The 21,519-nt window shown below is 46.7% G+C and overlaps 1 protein-coding gene across 1 annotated transcript in view; it reads right to left on the bottom strand.

Annotated features, from left to right (window-relative positions):
• The window catches only part of MYOCD (myocardin), an 82,433-nt gene that overhangs the window by 24,343 nt on the left and 36,571 nt on the right, over positions 1-21,519 (bottom strand). The window contains exons 3-6 of the mRNA XM_036342133.1: positions 16,893-16,948; positions 15,463-15,538; positions 12,827-12,988; positions 1,482-1,657 (exon numbers count right to left, since the gene is read on the bottom strand). Coding sequence (XP_036198026.1) covers positions 1,482-1,657; positions 12,827-12,988; positions 15,463-15,538; positions 16,893-16,948 — 470 coding nt within the window. The remainder of the gene's footprint in view (positions 1-1,481; positions 1,658-12,826; positions 12,989-15,462; positions 15,539-16,892; positions 16,949-21,519) is intronic.

Below are 21,519 nucleotides of genomic sequence, written 5' to 3'. Positions count from 1 at the left end.
TTTTGGTGTACAGAACAATGCTCCAACTAACTGGGCCGCCCAGTCAGGGCTAGCTCTGCTGTTTTAATCCTAGCTTTATGTCCAAGTACACGTAAGACTACTTTCTCCAGGAGAAGAATATATGTATATTGCCAACCAATTGAGGATATTCTGAGGAGAGAAAAGGGTCATTATTAAGAATTATTCCACAAGACAGGTATAGAACCAGCCTAGTCTTGGCAAACTGGGATATCTGGTCACCCTGAGTGCGGGTTCCTCCTGCCTGTGACAAGGTCCACCTGTTGGGCTTGATAATGGGGTTGAAAAAGGGAGAGAGAGGATTGGGTGTAGCAACTGTGGGAGAGGCAGGACATAAATGAGATGACAGGGTGTTAGCAGATGGAGGAAAAGTGTGCGTGCATGTACGTATATGTGTGTATATTTATATCTGTGTGTATGTGTGCATATGTGTATGTGTTCTGGGTATAGCTGTATGTGTCTCTGTGTATACTTAGTGTACACATAGGTATATGTGTGTATATGCTTGGGTATGTATCTATGTGGATGTGTTCTGTGAATGTATATTTAATGTACATGTGTGTATGTGTCTGTGGTTGTCTGTATGCATATGTGCACTTGGTGTGTGTGTTTGTGTGGATACATCTGTGTGTTTATGTGTATTTGTGTGCATGTGTACATGTAGGGGTGCTGGGCGGGCTGAGGAAAATCCCACTAGGCCTGATGGCTTCTAGGGGTGGCAGCTGAGGGGCTGGAGGGTTGCAGTGTCCTGGAGACCACACACTGCTCAGCCCCAGAGCCTCAGCTCCTCCCCTGTGGGAGCAGCATCAGTGCTCCTGCCTGGGGGGCGGTGCTCCCTAACAGGCTACGCTCAGGAAGTGGCTGGAGTGGCCCTGGCGCAGTGAGTGCTTAATGGAATGCAGTGGCTGTTGTTAATAATCATCATTGTTCTTTATAAATGTGCTTTGAGCAGTATTTGCAATATACATTCTCCTCATGTTAAGAGCTTGTGGATTTGTCCAGAGGCGAGTGCTGTGCTTGGTTTGGGGCTGGAAGTGGCCTTGCAGCGGTTCTGCAGGTAGAAACCTGCTCAGGTAAAACCAACATGCCGCTCTGCTTTGTAACCGCAGCGCCGCCTCGTGGCTGCTCAGTGCATGGAAGGGCGACGTTGAAAGCAGCCCTGCTCTGGCACATTCTGTCCCTGCGACTGTGGTGGGTCATCTAATGGCAGAGAACCTCATTTTTACTTTGTGAAAATAGGGATAAAAGGTATCTACTTGGCAGAGCAGATGCTTTAAAAGCACGTCCCAGGGTACAGACCTCGGGTTCTCCTCCAGGTGTTCTGGAGGTTTCACCACCACACAGAGCGCTGGACCCGAGGGTGACACGCCATGCAGACGTGTCTCTGGACCTCGGAGGGGACCCACCTGGCAGTGTTATTTCCGGACTATGAAGAGACGACAGGCTGAGAAGCAGTTTGTTACCTGGATTGTCCCCGGAGGACCTGCCAAAGGGATCTCCGTAGCTTTGGTGTCTCGGGGGGATGCCGTTGGGCCCTGGGGGTCTTCGCTTCGAGTGTGGTCTGGAGAAAGCCCGTCACTGCTGCTGTCCTCGTCGAAGGCAAAGGCATCTGCGGATTTGGAGAAGTTCACCTGGTTCCCTGGGGCAGGGAAACCCAACACTGGTCAGAGGCGTGGGCACGTCACAGGGCTTGCTGCACCTGCTCAGTGTGTCACCCCATTAGGACTAGCGTCACCCCTTCAGGACTGTGTGCAGTTCAAGGTAATGGTGAAGGTACTTTCTACATGGTTTCATTTCCATCTATTGACTCAGTTGGGAACTTGTGTTTATAAAAGCAATGTGTTTGGCAGGGAAGAATGACTTGCATTATTGGTTAAACCTTATTTTCAGGTTTGTCCATTTCTGAACATTTTCTGTGGGAACCCATATCTTTTGAAATCGAATTAGGGGGGTGCTGAAGGAAAGAAAAGCAACCCCCCACCAGATGCAGCAGGAGGCCACTGGAGCGAGCAGGGAGAATGCCACCTCCCTGTCTCAAAATGAGAGACATGACTGAGACGACAGCGTGCCATCTGCATCCTCTTCAAATGTAACGCACAACACAGCACAGATGTTTAGCAAACTTCCTAACAGGACGAGCTAGAATAAGCTACTGAGTTTAAAGTCCAAATGTCAGAATTAGCTAATGTCCTGGGGTGGCCCACCCCACTAGTGCGTATCCATTTACAGAAGCATAAATGTGTCTCGGAAAAGTCGGGGTGATCCTTCCTTGTTTATTATTTGGATTTTCTTTTGACTCCTCATATCTCTGGGCCTATTTTGGAAAATCTCACGGGCTCACACAGGCAGAGCTGCCTCCTCCGCTGCCCACACGTCTCTGCGGGGCACAGGTACATTAGCTTGGGAAGAGGGTCTATCAGACCAGACGGCACTATAGCGACACCCTCACATGTCCCGCATGTCCCCGAATTGCTCAGTTTCATCTGGTTTACTATCCAGCTGCACAGTGTGGAATGCGCCGGGGCCACGTTGCCCATCTGACCCAAGTCCGGGCCAGCTCTTCCAAAGGAATTCGGGTTTATCTGGAAGTTGCCAGCCCGGCCTTCTGCAATCGCGCTGCCGAGAACTTTTGACTCCTGCTCCGCGCAGATAAGGGAGAGGAGCTCTCACCCACAGACGGGAAAGGCAATGAGGGGCTGGAAGTAATGGAACAAATGTGGCTTGGGGCTTGTCATCGCCACCACGGCTGGCATCTGTCACGGCCCCTCACTCAGACATCCTAGGGTCAAGTCAGGAAAGAGGCCAGACTAGGACAGGGCAGGTGGAAGCTGGCCTGTGGGGCCTGCCGGCCCGGCATGGCGTGGGGCCCATATGCTGCCCCAGGGAGTCGAGGAGCCTTCAGGAGAGTCATTATTGTTTTTCTACGGTTATAAAAGGAAGCTCTACTTATCATTGACATTCACACCGCAGGAAATGGCCACACTAATCCTACTTCCTATGAAGAACTCGTCTCTGCTTCTAGATTTAATCCTATATGTACAGCAGGATGTATATGCACAAATTTGAAACGCGTGTCATGCAGACAGGCCTGGGTGAACCATCTGCTCTGAAATTTGCTTTTCTCACCCCACACGTGTCCTGGAGACCCTTGCCTGTGAGCACAGACATCTTCCTCCATTAGAAATCAGTTTTTGTATCAGCTGCACAGTATCCCATTGTATTAATGGGAACCTTGATTTTTCAACTTTTATTTTCAAAAGTGCACTTTTTTAACTATAAAAAATTTGAAATTATAGGCAAGTACAGAGAATAATATAAAACATCTGTAGGTATCACCTGAAATAAATACATGCTATCATTTTCTCATATTTGCACTAAACAGGGGTATTTCATTGGGTGTTTGATAAACATCACCTTTTTCTTTGCGCCCAGGGGCCCACTGCCCCCTTTAGAACTCTGATCGCAAACACCTCCCTCTCTCTTTTAAGAGCTCAGAAGTAGCTCCGAGCCTTCCCGTCTTGGTCTTTCTCAGCGAACCCTGCACTCTGCACATGAAGCTGTGTTTGTCACTGTCATGTGATGTGAGAAAATGTTTCTACTCCTTTCTCAGGGGCCCATTGGCCTGAGCTCTTTCCAGGAAGGTCCTGCCACTTGTCTCCGGGAATCAGCTTCTAGACATTTCTTCACTTTAGAAACCACGTTTTCTTGGAAATTGCAAATGCTACTTATATTTGTGGAATTAGAAACTTTGAGGGAATTAGCCAAATTGCAAAGTTGTCCAAGTAGTGTCCCCTGTGGGTAGAAATGTTTTGAGAAAGGGGGTGGGGATAGAGAATGGTTCCTCTTCTTAGCCTCCGTCAACCTTACTTTTCAAGTGGAGTGATAGCAGGTGATAAGAAGAGTAGTTTGTATCAGTCATTCACTTGATAGTGCAGCAATAACAAAAACCATCAGCTTTCATTAGGCCGTGTGACGGGCCAGTAAGTCAGAGTAGGGGGCACATTTTCTCATCTCTGTTTTGAGGACCTTGCTAGGGCCAGTCTGTCCCAGTGTTTAGAGACCCACTGACTGGGGCCCAGCCAGCGTCTCTCCTCTCTCTGCAAACCTGGCCTGAGGACATCTCCATATTCCACAACATGTCGTACTTGAGTTTTTGAGACTTGAGGGGCCAATGTGACTTCTTGATTGTGAGAACGAAAAGGCGCCAGGTTCTGGGGAGGGTGCTCATGCTGGTTTCGTTGGGCCTGGTCTCAGAGAGGGCTGGAGGGCTGGAGGGGGCCCTGGGTTGCTACCAGTCAATCAGCATGGCCTTTGCATTCTAATGTGTACCATTTGGTGACCTCAGATTGAGGCACTAGAATGACATGGAAAAGTCTAGAAGTCAAGCATCTGGAATAAAGGAGTCAGTCACCTGTCCCATTCCCCCCAATTCCTCAGTTACTCTCTCCATTTCCAGGCTTCCCGCTTTAGGAGAAATCGGGAGAAAGAGAAGCATTCCCACACACGGTATGGTAGGGAGAAGGAGAGGCATGCGAAGGAGGTTATTCTTGTGTTGCCACGGGACACAGTGGAAATGTCAGGGACGAGACTGGGGAATGCTGGTGGGCAGAGGAAGGAGGGAGCAGTCCAAGACTCCCGGAGGAGGCAGGATTCAGCCAAGCCCGAATGACTGTCAGCTGTGGACAGGCCACAGAAAGGGGGTGGCGGCAATAAAGGGGAGCGAGGAAGGGAAGTGATGGGCAGAGATTCGCGGAGTCTGGTGGGAAGGGGAGGAAGACACTCTCCCAGCCAGGGGAGAGGCTTATTTGGGGACCAGTCCCTGGAGAGGCACAGCTTCTACGCATCTGCTTTACCAAGTGACAGGGATCACTACAGAGGTTCCTCCGCTTGCACCAGTGAATTCACCGTTAGCACACGCAACCACATGCAGGTACACCTGGATGCAAAACCAGGGTGAAGGCCAAGGCCGCAAATATGGCTCCTGTCTGGTATCTAAAAGCACAAAGTGCCGGCTTGGAATATGCCGACAGACACGTGAGGACCACTCAGGGGCCGTCAGGTCAGGAGACATGCATTGGCCCTGGCCCATCACCACCCCCGGCTACAGGTGGATGAAGTGGTGATGCCAGGGCAGACCACGAGAGAAAGGGCACAGAGCCCTCACACTGCACTCTCAGCTCGGACTCTGCGGATGAAGAAAACCTCGACAGCGGAGGGGCGGCGGAGAGCACAGGGCCGGCTGCCCCCCCAAGATGATGCACGAGGGGCTTGGCATGGTCCGTAGGAAGTGGGGCTCTGCGGTCAAACAGACTTGGTTTGTTTCTCGGTTCTACCACTTCAGTGGCAAAGTGACGGTTGGCGGTTATTTGACCCGGCGGAGCCTCCGTATCCCCATCTATAAAACGGGGATAATAACAATCGCTACCTTTCAGGGTTTTGAGGATGCAAATGGCACGGCATGTGTGGAGCACGTTGTGCGTTACTTGCATGGTCCCTGCAAGTGCTCAGTAGTTTCTAGCTAGCTGCTGTTACTGTTGGTGTTGTTTTTGTGAGGCGTCTCTCGTCTCAAGTTTACTATCATCCAAACAAGAGAGACCACCCAGGAGGCGGTGTCCCTGTGGTCAGCTTCGCAAGGGTCAGCGTAGCTCCAGGGAGAACTGGTGTGTCTGAGTGGATGGTCAGGCTGGGAAGGCAGAGCCAGGCCTTCCCCGGAGCAGGGTGTCGCAGGAAGGGGTGTCACATCACCCCTCTCCTTCCTGGTCAGGCCAGACTCCTGTGGAGCGGGACGGAGGTCGGCTTATCTGGCTGCCTCAGGAACAACCAAGTCTATCAGCTTCGTGCCGTGGCCCTGGGCCTCTGCGCCAGCCTCCCCCCTGCCCAGCTCCTGGAGTGCTGTGCACTGGCTATTGTCCCTGGACACACTTGGGACCAGCGATGACAAGGACCTGCTTTGGGAAGCCCTGATATCATTCCCCAGCTATGCCCTCGGGCTGGCTCTGGGCGCTGGCCCCTGGGGATCTTGGCCTGGTGACTCTTAGCTCTCCCTCCCCCTCTTGGAAGTGATTAGATGAATGAGTCAGTTGTACTTTCCTCCGCATAAACATTTAAAATTCCAAGATTAGAGTGAGATAATGGGAGTCCTAGTTACCTTTCTGCTGGGCCCACACGGAGGGCTGAGACCACGCAGTGGAATGTGAAAATGGGCCCAGCGTCTTATCTACTCGCAAAGCTGAGCGGGCACTGCCGGAGCTATTTTAATTCCCGACAGGCCATCTCCTAACCTCCTCCTGGAAGGGGCTCAAGCCAAATCCATTTCCCCAGGGAGCAGGCTGTGACGCGGAGGTAGATAGGGTTTCAATGTGGCTCTTGCCTGAGCTATTTCGATACTGGAGATACCGCGTCTGCAGAAGACGGAGCACAGTACATTGCCCAGCAGAGACAGACCACCTCTCGCTCTGGAAGGGGATCGGGTGCCCTTACTATGGAGATAGAGCCAGTGGATGTTTGAAGGAATAAGGCTTCCTTCCCTCAGATTCCTGGCTACAAATTTGCCGTGAGGTCTCCAGACATATACTGATCCAGGGCTACATGGATTGGGACAGTTAACTTGCTTTCAAGCACTTGACTGAGCTCTTAGGACTAATTCTCTAGAGACCAGATCACCAGGAGTATAGAGACCATATAGAGATCGTTAGCACTGTCTCTCCTTCCCCTGCTCAGGGCCCCACCCTTTCACACCTCTCTCTCTTCTAGAAACCTCCCTCCAGCTGCAGGGCATCTCCTGCCCACTGTCAAGGAGGCCTGTGGTCACTTCAGTGGGCGGCAAAGGCCAACACCAGGACAGCCGCCTTCTCTCAGTGCCAATAACTGTCCTTTTTGCCACTCCCACCCCTACCCCCTGCCATAGCTACTGGTCCCTGATTCTCCCTTCCCACCCTTTTCCCAGGATCTTCCTCAAAAGAGTCTTTTTCATGTGTGTCTCAGTGTGTTTCTTTCTTTTTTTAAAAAAATATGTTTTTTAATTGATTTCAGAGAGAGGAAGGGAGAGGGAGAGAGGGATAAAAACATCAATGATGAGAGAGACAGACTCTGTGGATGACCAGGAATCGAACTGTGACCTCCTGGTTCATAGGTCAATGCTTAAGCATTTAGCAACACCGGCTGGGCTCAGTGTGTTTCTCACCCCCCCCCCCCAAATAATTTTCCCTTTAAAAATTATTTCTCATTATGGAATGATAGAGTTTGCCCATGAGAAAGATATCCTAAAGCAAACCTTTCCTTTTCATGCCAAAGCAAATGACTGTCTATCTGTCTTATTGTCTATTTGCTTTACAAGTGAATGATAAGAGAGTGTCAAGACTTCCAGAGTCTCAGATGACTGGATACTTAGTAAATATGATTTTTCATTTTGTTTCACTATGAAGCCTGAGCCTTGGGGACACAGGTGAGTGAAGACTAGCATGGGGTCCTTTAGAAAAGTACGTGACAGTGTGAATGGGTGACTTCTGGACCAGCCCTGTGGACCAGGAGCGTTGCTTCCTGAGTTAAAGGGATATGGTGATAGAAAACAAAAAACAAAACTCATCAACCTTGGATAATGAGGCTGTAAATTCTGAACCCTGGGTTTGCTTTTTAAAGAAGAAGCTGAAAAGCTGATCAGGCATTCAGGCGGGAAGCCTGGCTTGGTCCAAGGACAAGGTGAGAGTCCTTGGGGAGGAGGCGTTTGTCTATTGGAGCAGAGCACCAGGGCCCTTCTGTCCTTGGGACAGCTGGGAAAGCAGCTGGGCTTCTGTTTCACTCAAGCAGAAACCAGGCCTTTGGACAATCAACAGCTTTCTTGGTAGCTAAGGCATGCTCCTGTCACGTGAGGAAAATACTCAGATGACTAGAGAGAGAATTAACAAGCTTGGAGTAAGCCTTCCCCGCCCCCCCCCCCCCACACACACACCCCACCCCTCCGGGCACTCCACACTGAGGGATCCCTGAGTAACAATGACCACGCATAAGCTGAACAAGGCCATGCTAAAATCCAGCATATAATTTCTGTTCTCAGAAACCATCACCCCTACGTAACATTATATTTGTGTTATTCAGTATTCTGGCCCGAGAGAGGGTGGCTCTTAGTGGTTTTCTCTGAAAGAAAAGCAGGGAGTCAGGTGTATGCTCTGAGATGTGGCCCCTCCTCCTGTGGAAGTCAAATCAGCAAGCTCCCTATTCCTCCTCCTCATGTCATTCTCCTCAGGCAAGCCTACCTTTCCTCCCGCTGGGACCTGTGAAATTCTACCTGACTCAGAAGATACACTTGCAGGCCGGAAGTGGGGTTGCTAGCTGGCTCCAGAAAGCAGAGGAAAGTGTTGGGGAAGACTCGCTGCTGTCATTCAGCTGACTGCAAGAGGGGTTGAAAACGGGGAGTGAGAAGACAGATCCCAGAGCGAGAACTGGTTCTCTGTTGGGAAAGGTTCTAGATGATTTTATCTTAGGGTTGGAGAATAGTTGGCCTTTAATAAAACCTGGAGGGAGTGAGAGAGTGACCGAGCATTTCGCTCAGAGCTTGGCAGAAACACAGAAACACAGCTGCAGAGAGAGCTGGAAAATGTAAACACATCCGGAAAGGCACGTGGAGGGGGGAAGTGGGGACACGGACACCAGGAGAACGATACACAGCAAACCTCAACCCCGAGTCACCGCTTTATCAGGGGAGATGATCTGATCGTGAGAAGTGACAGAAAGGTAGGTGGGCTGGACCATCATCACCATGAGAAGTGCTATTCAAAGTGTTGTCTCTGCAGCTGGTCTTGGAGCAACTCCCTCTCTTTATGACATGTCACCTGATGACATCACCTTGCTCACACGCACATTGAAAGGTACCACTAACGAGGCTGATGCCTGGTTGATAACAGGTGCTCAGTCCCCATCGCTTTCCCTGGATTAGGTCACACTAAATCCTCCACCTCTTTCTGTAGCCATTCCTCTCTTTACTCTTCAGAGAATCACTGCCTCTATCCCAAATATTGCACGAGGACCTCACCTGAGCCCTCTTCCTGTTTTATACACCATCCATACCCGCAACCACCCTCTACCGGGCACTCCTAATTCTTTGTACCCTGCACTACTTCTATTTTTTTTTGCAGCATTTATCATCTTTTATTGTGTTATGTAACTATTTCTTGTTTTTGTTTATTGTCTATGTCTCCCCACTAGACTATAAGCTGTTAGAGCAGAAGTCTGTATGTTTTGTTTACTGAGATACCCCAAGCACTTAGGATTGTGCCTGACACAAAGAAGATGCTCCATAAATATTAAGAAATAAGTGAATAAAAAGGCAATCTTATCTAGTCCATCTGTTTAAATTACCATATACACTAAAGTCTCCCAAGTCCATAGCTTTAGACTAGTGGTTGGCAAACTGTGGCCCCTTGAGTGTGGCTCTTCCACAAAATGCCACGTGCGGGCACGCACATACAGTGCGATCGAATCTTCATGGCCACACTCGAGGGGCCAAAGAGCCGCATGTGGCTCGCGAGCCGCAGTTTGCCGACCACTGCTCTAGACCAATACTTTCTTCTGAATTCTAGTTTGATAGCTCCCACTGCTTACGTAATCCCTGCCTATTGAGTTCTCCCGAGCCTTTCAAACCCAAGAATTCTTCATCCCTCCTCAAATCTGCTCTTCCACTCATGGTCCCCATCTTGATAAATGGCTGCCAGTTACCCAATTGACTAAAAGAGAAGCCTCGGTGTCATCTTTGACTCTTTCCTTTGTCCAAAGTGGTATCTTCTACTGACCATCTAATCATGCAAAACCAACGACCTCTCAGACCCTCTTTTCCAGCCCTGCAGCCATGACTCTTGTTCAGGCCCTCAGCTCCCATCCAACAAGCCAAACAGCCTCCTAATGGAGCTCTTTAACTCCATTTCACTTCTGCTGAGGCCCCTTCACTGCAAAGCTACTATCACAGACAGAGGCGGATGACTAGAGACATTCCCATTTATGATAGAAACAAACTAAAATGTTATCAACAACATAATAAAAAGCATAACATATAGGTAACAGTGTAATACTGCTATTGAAACACCGGCAATGCAGAAGTAATAATAATTTTCTACTATGTACTATAGTAATAATTATTAAATTATTTAATAAAAATATTTTTGTACAATATAGAGTAATATAAGTTATATGTGCTTTATATGATCATACATATAATTTTACAAATGATATGCATCTATATATGATGTAACTATTTTATATACAATAAAATACACTTAATTATAGAATATTATACTTTATAACATAAAATTTACACAAAATTCGTAATTTATAAATTTAAATATATAATATATAATTTCTAAATAAAACAAAAATTATATATAATTTATGTTATAAATATTCTGTACATAATTTTAACAATTATATTAATTACATAAGATATTAATAAAGCCAGAGTGTTGCTTTTCAAGTAGCAACCAGTGCATCAAGGCAGAAAAAAATGTGATTGTCTACTAGACAATCTAAAGTAAAATGAGAAACTATTCAAACTATTAAAAAAATCTTCAAAATTATAAAATAAATATGCAAAATCAATAGGTTTCTCATATGTCAGAAATAATTGACTTTACTTAAAGAAAAATATTTAGGAAAATAAAAGAAGACTTGAATAGGTAGAGAGAGACTGTATTTTTGCTTCAGAATTAATATATTTTAAACATATGAATTCACCAAAAATTAATCTATTAATTTACTGTAGTCCCAAATAAAATTCTAACAAGACTGAAGTTGGCATGTGATAAACTGATTGTAAATTGAACCCAGCATATACTTGTGAGAGTAGCCAAGAAAAATGAGAAAGATCAGACCAATGTAAAGAAACTTGTGAAGACAGATACTAAAGCAAATTGTAAAATATATCAATAAAACTGTGTAAAACTAAAGTTAGATCTTTCTCTTAAACCATGCACTTAAAATAATTTCATATGCACTAAGGATTGAAATTTAAAAATAAAGTACATAAATGTTAGAAGACAATAACTATATTCTTGAGCTAAAATGTTTTCAATAAATGCATTCAGAAACCATAAAGGAAAAGATTAATAAATCTAACTATATAGAAATTGAAAATTGCTATAGGTAAAATACACACACACACACACACACACACACACACACACACCAAGGACACACTGGTAGAGGATGTGCAATATCTATGACTGATGGGAGATTAGCATTTCCCCCTACTACATAAATAGCTTTTACATAGCAGTATGGGAAGAAAATGCCTGGTAGAAAAAAAGAGGAGTAACCATGAATTGACAATGACACAAAATCACGTAGAAAAATATAATCTCACCATAAACCAAAGAATGCAAGTTAAAATGAGATCTTTTGCCTGCCATATAAGAATCAATAATAAGTTTGCATGCATGGACTAGAATGTTCAAAGAAATGATAAGAGATGCCTGTTGGAGAACATTTCCTAGACCTTATCAGAATAAAGATGGAGAGAGTGTGTGGTTGAGTGGGCTAGTCCAAATTCAAAGGCACAGGATAATTAGCATGAAGGGAGCGAGGATAGATGATGGTAAATCGCAATGGTATGTTTAGGGGCACTGATAGGTTTGCATATTGTCTCTCCCAGAGTTGATATTTTCGTATTTACAGGTTCTAAATACAAAATTCATGTGGCCTTTGAATGGCTGGGTGAGAGCAAGATTTTAGAATGTGAGTAACAGAATGACCAGAATGGCAGAATGACCAGAATGACTGGTCAACCAGTCGCTATGACACACACTGACCACCTGGGGGCAGATGCTCAATGCAGGAGCTTTCCCCGGTGGTCAGTGTACTACCACAGTGGGAGCGCCACTCAGCTGACTGGGATGAGCGTCACTCCCACAGCGGACTGATCCCGCAGGCCATGCCTCCCACCAGTGCATGAATCCTGTGTACCAGGCCTCTAGTAAGTGTAATAATAGGCTTCATGTCTAATAAAATGTCTTTACACATACTTTTGACAAAGTGTGGAAACATTTAAATGTGTATTGCTTATTAAACATTTAATCCTTAGAGCTCTTGGTGGACATAATTGGAAGAAAGTAAATTACTCTAACTTTTCATGGTAAATGCTCCTTTCTTCCTTCTAGTTTTCCCAAGTTTCACCCCAACACCTCTATGAATGGGTTCAGTATCCTCAGGCTATTTGGGTCCATTTGCTCTAACTGGTTCAAAAAAATCTACAAAATGATTTTATACGGTTTATGATAGAATTAGAGTTTGTGTCTCCTCCTTAAGTTATTTGCACTTCAATTTTTTTTGGCACATGTGAGGGTTGTCAAAGAGTTTTCACATGCTTCTATGACCTGAACTTTGCTCCAAGGGCCTAGGAGTGGGGTGGGAATTGTGGTCTTCATCTGAGAGAGGTGAGGTAACTTAGGGAAACCCCAACACACAGCAGGCGAACTGGGCTTAGGACCGAGGCCTTCTCATTGGGGTCCAGTGCCCTTCCCACTCTACTGGTCCACTTTCCTCTACAAGAGGAGGCCAAAGATGGCCATGATGGAACCTTGTAGAGAAGATGTTTTGAGGATTACATCATGTCAGGTTCTCAACCTGCTCACCTAGAACAACATTCATCTATGTCTACCTCACCTTGGAAAGTGAGTGGATGGGAATTTGTTCCCCACTCTCAGCACCTCTGGTTATGGGGAACATTCTGGACAGCATCCCATGGCCCTCAACCCTGGGCCCAGCATGTCAGGGCCACGGCTCCCCCCGATCCTAGGGCACAGGGAAAGCATGACCGTTCTACTACCTTTGATGGCTTCTTTCACAGTAGAATCCACAGGGAGTATGTTCTTCTCCACCAGCTCCAGCGGCCCCGGCCGGAGAGCAATTTTTTCGTTGAGATCATCTGCAAGTCGGGCTCTTTTCAGCTTCATTTGAGCAGCGGGAAGGGACCTCTCTGCCGTGGAGGCTAAGCGGGGAAGGGAAGGAAAAGGATCAGCTCTCCAATGCCATGTTATTTTTGATTTGTTGCATTTGTAACCAAACATTGTGTCATCTGGTGCTCTACCATCCTAATAATTTTTTAATGCAGTTATCATTATTTCACATGGATTAGCAACAAAAACTAGCCACTTTCAAAGAAAGACAAATAGTGAGTCGGGCACACAGAAAAGTTAGAGAAACTTGCCTTGTAAGAATTTTTTTTAAAAATGTGCAGTTTGGTGATTCTGTAAGCAAGTAGTACATGGGTCTACATTGCTTACTGACCCTAAGCTACAACCTCTGGATGCACATCCTGTGTGTATGCTGGTACAGGCTGAGCCTGCAGAAAATGTTACCTATTCTTTTTTAAAAAAATATATGTATATTTATTGATTTCAGAGAGGAAGGGATAGGGAGAGAGAGATAGAAACATCAATGATGAGAGAGAATCATTGGTTGGCCGCCTCTTGCATGCCCCAGACTGGGGATCAAGCCCAAAACTCAGGCATGTGCCCTGACTGGGAATTGAACCGTGACCTCCTGGTTTATAGGTCAACGCTCAACCACTGAACCATGCCAGTCAGGCCATGACCTATTCTTATAATTATATATTCTTAAGACTTTTATACTTATCAGTTGTGATGTTAATTTAAATGTCCAGGTCAGTTGTAAAAGAAAAAAGATTCATTTAAAACAATTATCTAATTAAACATTTAGAGAGATCTTGACAATGGAATTTATCCAACAAGCAATTTGTGATCATTTGGAGGGTGAGAAAGGTCACTAACAGAGCCCTAAGCTACCCCATGTTCCCTTGTCAGTTAGGCCCTGACTTACTTCTGTGAACAAACTTGGAGGAGGATCTAGCCAGCCAGGTGTTGCTATAATGCTGAACTGTAAGCTAAGATTCCTTAAGACTTTACAACTTTACTCTCAACTTGGCACATTTAGAAGGTGAGATGTTTACAGACAAGCCTCAAGCCCATTGTTCTATTATTTCCATCCTACTAGGCCAGGCCGTGTCTGATCTAGCAATCTTCACCCAGCAGAGATGTCTAATTGTGGCAGCAGGCCAGGCTCATCGAAGCTCTACCTGCAAAGCCCTTGATGTGAGAGATGGAAACTCCCCAGTTAGAATCTTAGATTAACAACTGGGTGTCATTTTTAATTATTTATATTTATTGTTAGGGCTATATTTCCCCACCACAGTATCTGACTGTAAATACAGCTCATGTATATGGGTTTTCTTCCCTGAATTGGATTACAAATGTAGTTTTGTTTTTTGTTTTTCACTACACATCATCTTGTAGACCTTTTCTCCTTAGATCATTATCCTTTTAAAGCCTTCTTTGTGGTGGCTGCGCGGTATTTAATCATATGGCTGATGAGTAATTTATTCAGCCCCTCCTTCATTGTTATACAGTTCACCGTTTGCCATGTCTCACTCTCTGAAGTAATTCCACAGTGAACACCATTGTACATCAATCTCTGTATGTCCGGTTATTTTTTCTGGATAAATTACAGGCATACACGTTTTATTGTGCTTTGCTTATTGAACTTCACAGATGTTGCATTTTTACAAATTGAAGGAAAGACCTTCCACCACCAAAAAGCTTACAACTCACTTACTTTATTGTGGTACTTGCTTGACTGTGGTGGTCTGGAACCCCACCTGAAATATTGCTGAGGTATAACTGCACTAGAAACTTCCTACTGGGCTCAAGGGTAGACACATTGTAAAGGAACTTGATGTATGTATGTTAACATTCCCTATGTACTCAGAAGTGGCACAGCTAAGATTAGACCACAAGTGTGAGACCTTCCTAGCCATTATACGGCGTCCCCATTTGATTGTTTAAATGGCCTAGAGCTGTGGTCGGCAAACTGTGGCTCAGAAGCCACATGCGGCTCTTTGGCCCCTTGAGTGTGGCTCTTCCTAAGCCTTAGGAGTGCCCTAATTAAGTTAATAACAATGTACCTACCAATATAGTTTAAGTTTAAAAAATTTGGCTCTCAAAAGAAATTTCAATCGTTGTACTGTTGATATTTGGCTCTGTTGACTAATGAGTTTGCTGACCACTGGCCTAGAGCAGTGGTTCTCAACCTTGGCTGCACATTAGTATCAGCGGGGAATCTTTTTAAAATCCTGATTTCTGGGCCTCATCCTCCGGAAATTCTGTTTCTTTGTTATGGGGTGGGGCCACAACATTAGTAACAAAGAAACAGAATTTCCAGAGGATGAGGCCCAGAAATCAGGATTTTAAAAAGATTCCCAGCTGATTCTAATGTGCAGCCAAGGTTGAGAACCACTGACCTAGAGTGACTAGGTGACTTCTCAAAAGTATCAGTTTCCAATGTCAGGGGACACTTTCCACGAGGTCTTAGCAACCGTGCAGAGACAAAGGGCTCTGGCAGAATGGCCCGGCCCTGAGCGGGCATCTGGTCTTCGCGCAGCCTTACCCTGGAGTATGTGCATAGCAGCTGAGTGGGCGCGGTCGGGCCTGCTTCTGACCTTGCGCTGCAGGGCGTCTTCTGTCTGCAGGCACAAGCAAAACACACTGTCACCACCAAACAGGGCCCCGCCGCCTGGTTCTAACTGCAAAAGAAACCTGAGCTTCCTTAAAGGGGAGAGCAGTCTTTCTAGGACACATGGAACATGCAAATAGTCCTGGTCTACGTTTTCACACAAAAACACTTACAAAAGTCTCTTTAATGGATTTCAGGATGAAAGATAAAGAGGTAAAAAGCTTGAGTCCCCATCAGGGCTACACAGTGAAAGGCCAGGCAGGTACATGTTAATAAATATGAATGAAGCTGCACTGCTTCTATTATAGTGAACCCTGCACTCTTCCACTGCCTTGGAAACCGGCCACAACATTCATCAGGGTTAGAGTTGGCACCTAATCTGAGTCCACCCCCATGACAACAGATGCCCTCCTCCTGTTAGCCACCCAGCTTCTCTCTGAGGCCCAACCTGAGTTGGAAGGACACTTAGGAACAGACTATTTGCTGAGCCCTCGGTGATAGGCTGTCTGTGGGGTGGCGCGGGCTGTGGCAGGGCCACACTGGGCCTCGGCTCTGACTTCTAGCTCTTAGTTGTTAATCCCACTACATTGGATCTCCTATCTGGCCCCTGAGAGGCGTCTGAAGACAAGTTGAGTTCTGATTTTAAATACAAACAAAGCCTGGTTCCTCTCCAGAGAGTGGGGACCACCGCCTGTCACAAGCACCTTTGAGGGGTCACAGCTCGGCTCCTTTCTCCACCCAGACCAGCAGCCAGGCTGAGGCTCAGAGACGCCAGGAGACATCTCCCGGCAGTTCCTCCCCTGCAGAGCGCTGGCGCTTGCTAAGTTGTACTTACATTATCCATAAGTTCAGGTGGCAGAGATGTGCTATGAAGGTGCAGAATATACACAAATTTCCCCCCCAAATGCCACAAAACCCAGAAACAGAAATAAACTCAGTGCCCTTTGCCTTAAGTAACTGCAAATAAGGTCTGTGTCCACAGCCCGACCTCACCACTGAGCTGCCTTAAAAACACCTGATTGTTGCTGAGACAGGGCTATAATGAGAGGCACGGCCACGGCGAACCAACTCTGACTCCTACTGTAAAGTCTCTGACTTCTGCTGCAGCCTTTCAGTGATCCCCACATCAGAAAGACTGGGGGCATTTTTTCAAGCTAAAAAGTAACATTTTTAAAGCTGATGTAGCTGACCCCACTTCCAGTTTTCCGTTCATAACAGGAAGATTCCATATGGCATGCGGGCAGGGCGCTGGCAAACGGGCTGAGTTTCTTGGAGAAATTCTACCTGCTCTAGGCGAGGCTGAGCATTCAGAGACCCAGCCCTGGAGTCTAAGTTCAGGAAGAGGGCAGTTGGCAGGCAGTTACCTGGTCACTGTCCGAATGCTTTCTTTGTTCATGGAACACAGTTGGACCTCTCAGTGCTGAAACAGAAAGACGCAGACGTGAGCAGGGCGGCTTAGGGGCTCTGAGCATTTCTCAGGGTTGGCTGGTGCGCTGGCCGAGCTGTGCACAGTATGGACGTGGGCGCCTTACAGGCCACAAGCAATGGAGGAGGAAAGGCCTGAGGACACAGCTTCCCTAAAGCCACAGGACACAGAGGAAGGTGGGATTTCGGCCTAAAACAGTAGGAGCAGCACAGGCAGAGGCGACAGGAAGAGACATGGTGGCAACAGGGCATTCGGGTTCCTGAGGAAGTACAGGGGCCTATGGGAAGTTGGGGACAGGAGTCACGCTCTGGTTTGAGGGGCAGGAGGAGGCTGGGGTAAGTAACACCCTCTTTGACTTTGTTCTGCCCTTGACTGCAAAAGACTGGGCGGAAGCTGTGGTCTGTGGGAAGGGGTCCCATATCGTAAGAAGGGATGGGTACCTTGGATGTGGTGTGTGGCTCGTTGGTAGGAACATGCAACGAAGAGTGTTGATTTGAGAAGAACGGAATCAGACTTTGAGGGCTGGAAGGGATCTTGGAGATAATGAAACACAACTCCAACCCTGACCAGAGTGGGGAAACTGAGGCCCACAGAAATTGGTTGACTTGCCCTGGGTCACACTGTTCGGGCTAGAAGCCTAGGCCCTCTGACAACCTGACTTCTTTCAAGGTGTGTCAGATATTAGCAAGCAGTGGCACAGGCCAGTCACCGCACACAGCTGCTCTTGACGACCCGAGGGGACGCCAGCCTCCATCTCTCCACCTTGCCCTGGTTTTCCTACGATCTCACGGCTCCCCCTCCTGATGATTTGCCCAGGCCTTTCGACTCAGCACAGAAGTAGACCATCATTCGGCAGAATTCTCCATTTTTTCTTTTATTAGTTTTTCTAATCCCCTGGAATAACCTCCACCAGGAGCTACAAACAGCGCTTTTCATGCTAAGTGATGAGATTGGTCAGAGATTATAGAATTGCACTGAGTATCTTTGTGTGTAAGTCTGAACAAGTGGACTCACAGTTCTAATATTCCTTGCACAGGTGGCCACCATTAAGCTGCAGGCAATGACATATTCTCCCAAATTTTGGCCAGAAAAAACTTGGAAGAGCATACTAAATTTGAGCAATTTTCAAAAGGGTGTGCTGGACAGTAAGCCATCTCTTCGGAGTCCTGGTGGCTGGTGGACTGTGTTACCCTCTATTGAGGACACTGCTTGAAAGGTACTAAGCACACTCTCTCTAAACCCTGCTGTCTCACTCCAGCATTGACAATGTTATCCAAAGGAACATGCAGAATAGTCCCAGCTGTTTGCCTTGTGCCAAGTATACTGGACTAGCCCCTTCTCATACTTTGAGCAGATTAAGAGGCTTCCCTTCTTATAGAAAAAAATTAAATGTGTTGCTTGAATATCACTTTTCCTATTGCTCTAACACCAGTCTCTCTTGGCTGCTTTCACTCTTTCAATGGGCTTCTTCGCAAAACCTGCCATTTCAAATGCCCCTGCCCCTTCCCTCCTTTTGTGCCCACTCAGTGGCTCTGAGACATCATCTGGAGAAATGTGCTGCGATTCGTATTGATGGAGTTCTGAAAGCAACTCCCATTTCCCTAGGCAACCAGATCCTACACATCTGCTTAGAGTCCAGTGGACCCTGGTGGATCTCACAGTCTGAACTGATAGGTCTTCACCTGCATCCTACACGCTGGTGTTCACCGAAGTAGGTGTTATGTACTGTTGTGGTTTAGTCACTTCTGACCCAGAAGAGGAATCGATCTCAGTGTGGCCTGGTTAAGTGGTTGAAAAGAACAGCACCTCCTTTTCCTTAAGAAGCACCCCTAAGGGAACACTATGACTGCATCTTGAGATTGGTTGTAATTGGGCTTAAGACTTAGGAGGAATTTATCTGGTTCTCTTGTCCCTGAGGCTGTTCACATTCTAAGGGAGTTTATTCATTGTTCTAAGAAACATTGCGTTTCCTGTATCTTAGCTTGTCAAGCTATAATTCATTACTTCTTGGTGTTAACAGCTCCCCCGTGAAATGATTCATACAGTCCAGATCCGTTGCCAGGGGCACAAAAGTCTTCTGGAACCTTCTAACACAAGGTGAGAGAAGGTAAGTCCATTCAGCAAGGACTCAGGAGGAAGCCAAAGGGGTCGACACACTGCATTTTACAACATGCTCTTCTCCTCAGGGCTCAAGGCAAGCTACATGATGCATTGGCTTGAGGTCACACTGTGGACAGCCACCCTGCCATGGCCCTGCCGCAGACACTGGCCTATTCTGGGCTCCAGAGAATGTGGGTTTAGCCTCCTCCCCTGAGGGCCAGCAGAGGCCACAATGGACCCCCCACCCCAAGTTCAGTTTTTGGAAAACACACAGAGGACTCTGCTGCTGCCAACCCTGGGAGTGTCAAACAGCAACATTTTGTATCTAAGGGGCCCTGACATTTCAGATCGACGAGGAATTTTAATTTCTAAATTAAAAAAAGCAATCAAATTAAAATTCTTTGTAAATTCACTCATGCACTCATCACATTCCCCCCTAGAGGAAGATAATCGTTTCTCACAAGAGAATTCACATTCTCACCTCAGAGTCGGCTACAACTAGCCTGGGTCAGCTGTGTGCATAAACCCTGCTCTCTCAGGAAAAGATCCCAGGCCTCCTGGAGCCCTGCTCTGCACTCTAACCTCCTATCTTCATCGGGGGCCCGGTAAAAGCAGAAAATAGATCTTGGGGCACTTTAATCCATTGAGGAGAGGGGCCAGCACAGGGGAGGGGCCTGGTGTTGGTGGCAGCTCTGACAGCTGTGCCTGAAGCAGGACCTGCCTTCTCTCACCAGCCGCTCACTCCCCGGCTAAGGGGGAGAGAACACAGCTCTTTGCGTATTTCTGATAAAGATCAAGAGGCAGAATCAAAGAGCCAGAGACCTGGGGCAGCAACTGGAACTCCAAGTGGTTCTCAAAGTGTGGCCCCCCAGCCAGCATTCTCAGCATCACCTGGAAACTTGCCAAGAATGCCAATCCTTGGCCCCACCCGAGACCTCAGGACCCCAAATTCCAGAGGTTTGGGAGCAGGGGGCTGTGTTTTAACAAGCCCTGTGGGTGATTCCGATGCACACATTGAGAACGGCTGCTCTGGAGTTTATAAGGCAGTGGGTCCTGATCTAGGGTCCCTAGGAGTTCAGAAGGGAGTGATGGTTTCTAGGGGTGATGGTCAATATTTCAGAAAGCTGAAGGAGAAGGGTGTGTTGCCCAGAGGAAAAGCCTGCCCAAGCAAATGGAACTATCACTTTTCACTGCTGCTGCCTAGACTCACAGCAACTTGGTTCAGTAATGGGTGTCCTCATGGAAATCATTGGTTGGTAAGTTTATGTGACAGTAATTAATCAAAGACAGACATAAGGGTTAATTCATGTATGTAGAGTTCTTTGGGAGGAAGATGAAATGAATTCAAACATTTGATCTATGGTAGGGATAGGTTTGCTTAAAGAAGTCTGGATGACTAAATTATTAGAAACCATCAATTTAGGCTCTATCGGGGCTTTGCATCTATTTTTGATGTGGCTTTGAACAAGTTTATGGTCTTCCTGTGTTCTCAGTTTCCCATTTATAAAATGGGTTTAGTAATGTTCTCTTTGCCTCACTCTTAAAGACAAATTAGATCATGAGTATTTTTATTCCAAGTAGCTGTGTGTTATCACTATGCCATGCAGAGATGATAACACTTTGGAAATTATAGGCTCTCTTTAGGTTGGCAATATTGCCAATCCAGTACCCAAATGGGAGTCTCAGGGGTCTTCCCAGTGTAGCTTGGCTGTACTTAAGACCTGGCTCGAGCACCTGGACAAGTTGAAGGAGCATAGGTGGAAATTTTGGAATTTGTCAGGAGAAGGGTACAAAGACAAATTCAAACTTTGCCAGTAATTACTGGTTTACTTATTTCTAAGGATCAAGAAACCAGAAAATTGAAGGAAAAGGGGGGCGGGGGGCAGAAGGGATTTAGGATTGTTTACCCAAATGGGGTGGCCACGAAAATCCAGGGTGCCTTTTCCTATCTCTGCATTTGAGATGTTAGAAAGAAGGGAAGAGGCAGACAGACTGAAACCCTTGTGCCGTGTTCTGCTCAAACAGCCAACAGTGTGTGGTAGGTGCCGTGGGGATAAGCCAAGTCAAATGGATGCACTGAGAAAAGGAAGAAAGGCTTTGCCCACTCAACGTCTCAGAACTATCAGGAAGCTGCATGTGGTGCGGGCACAGGGACTGCCCAGTCATCCTTCTTGCTATGCAGGAGGAGTATCACAGAACTCAGGGATTTACCAAGGCTTTGCAGTAAGTATGTGGCTGCTGTGGCTTGGATTAGTCTGCAAAACAAATAAAGGCAGCACCATTCATAGACAGCTCATCGCATCTTTAAATTCATTTACATTGACCAGATCACGGAGCCAAGCTGCCCAGACATCTCGCTCCGAGCAGCGGCGGCTTGCTCGGAGTCTCCGTGGAGAGTCACAGCCGCTCTGGGCCCCAGCCCTCCACCATCCATCTCAGTTCTCTCATCTCCTTCTCTGTGTTCC

This window comes from Myotis myotis, unplaced genomic scaffold (genome assembly GCF_014108235.1).
Source record: "Myotis myotis isolate mMyoMyo1 unplaced genomic scaffold, mMyoMyo1.p scaffold_m19_p_17, whole genome shotgun sequence".
NCBI lineage: Eukaryota > Metazoa > Chordata > Mammalia > Chiroptera > Vespertilionidae > Myotis > Myotis myotis.
This window is presented reverse-complemented; position numbering and strand designations above follow the sequence as displayed.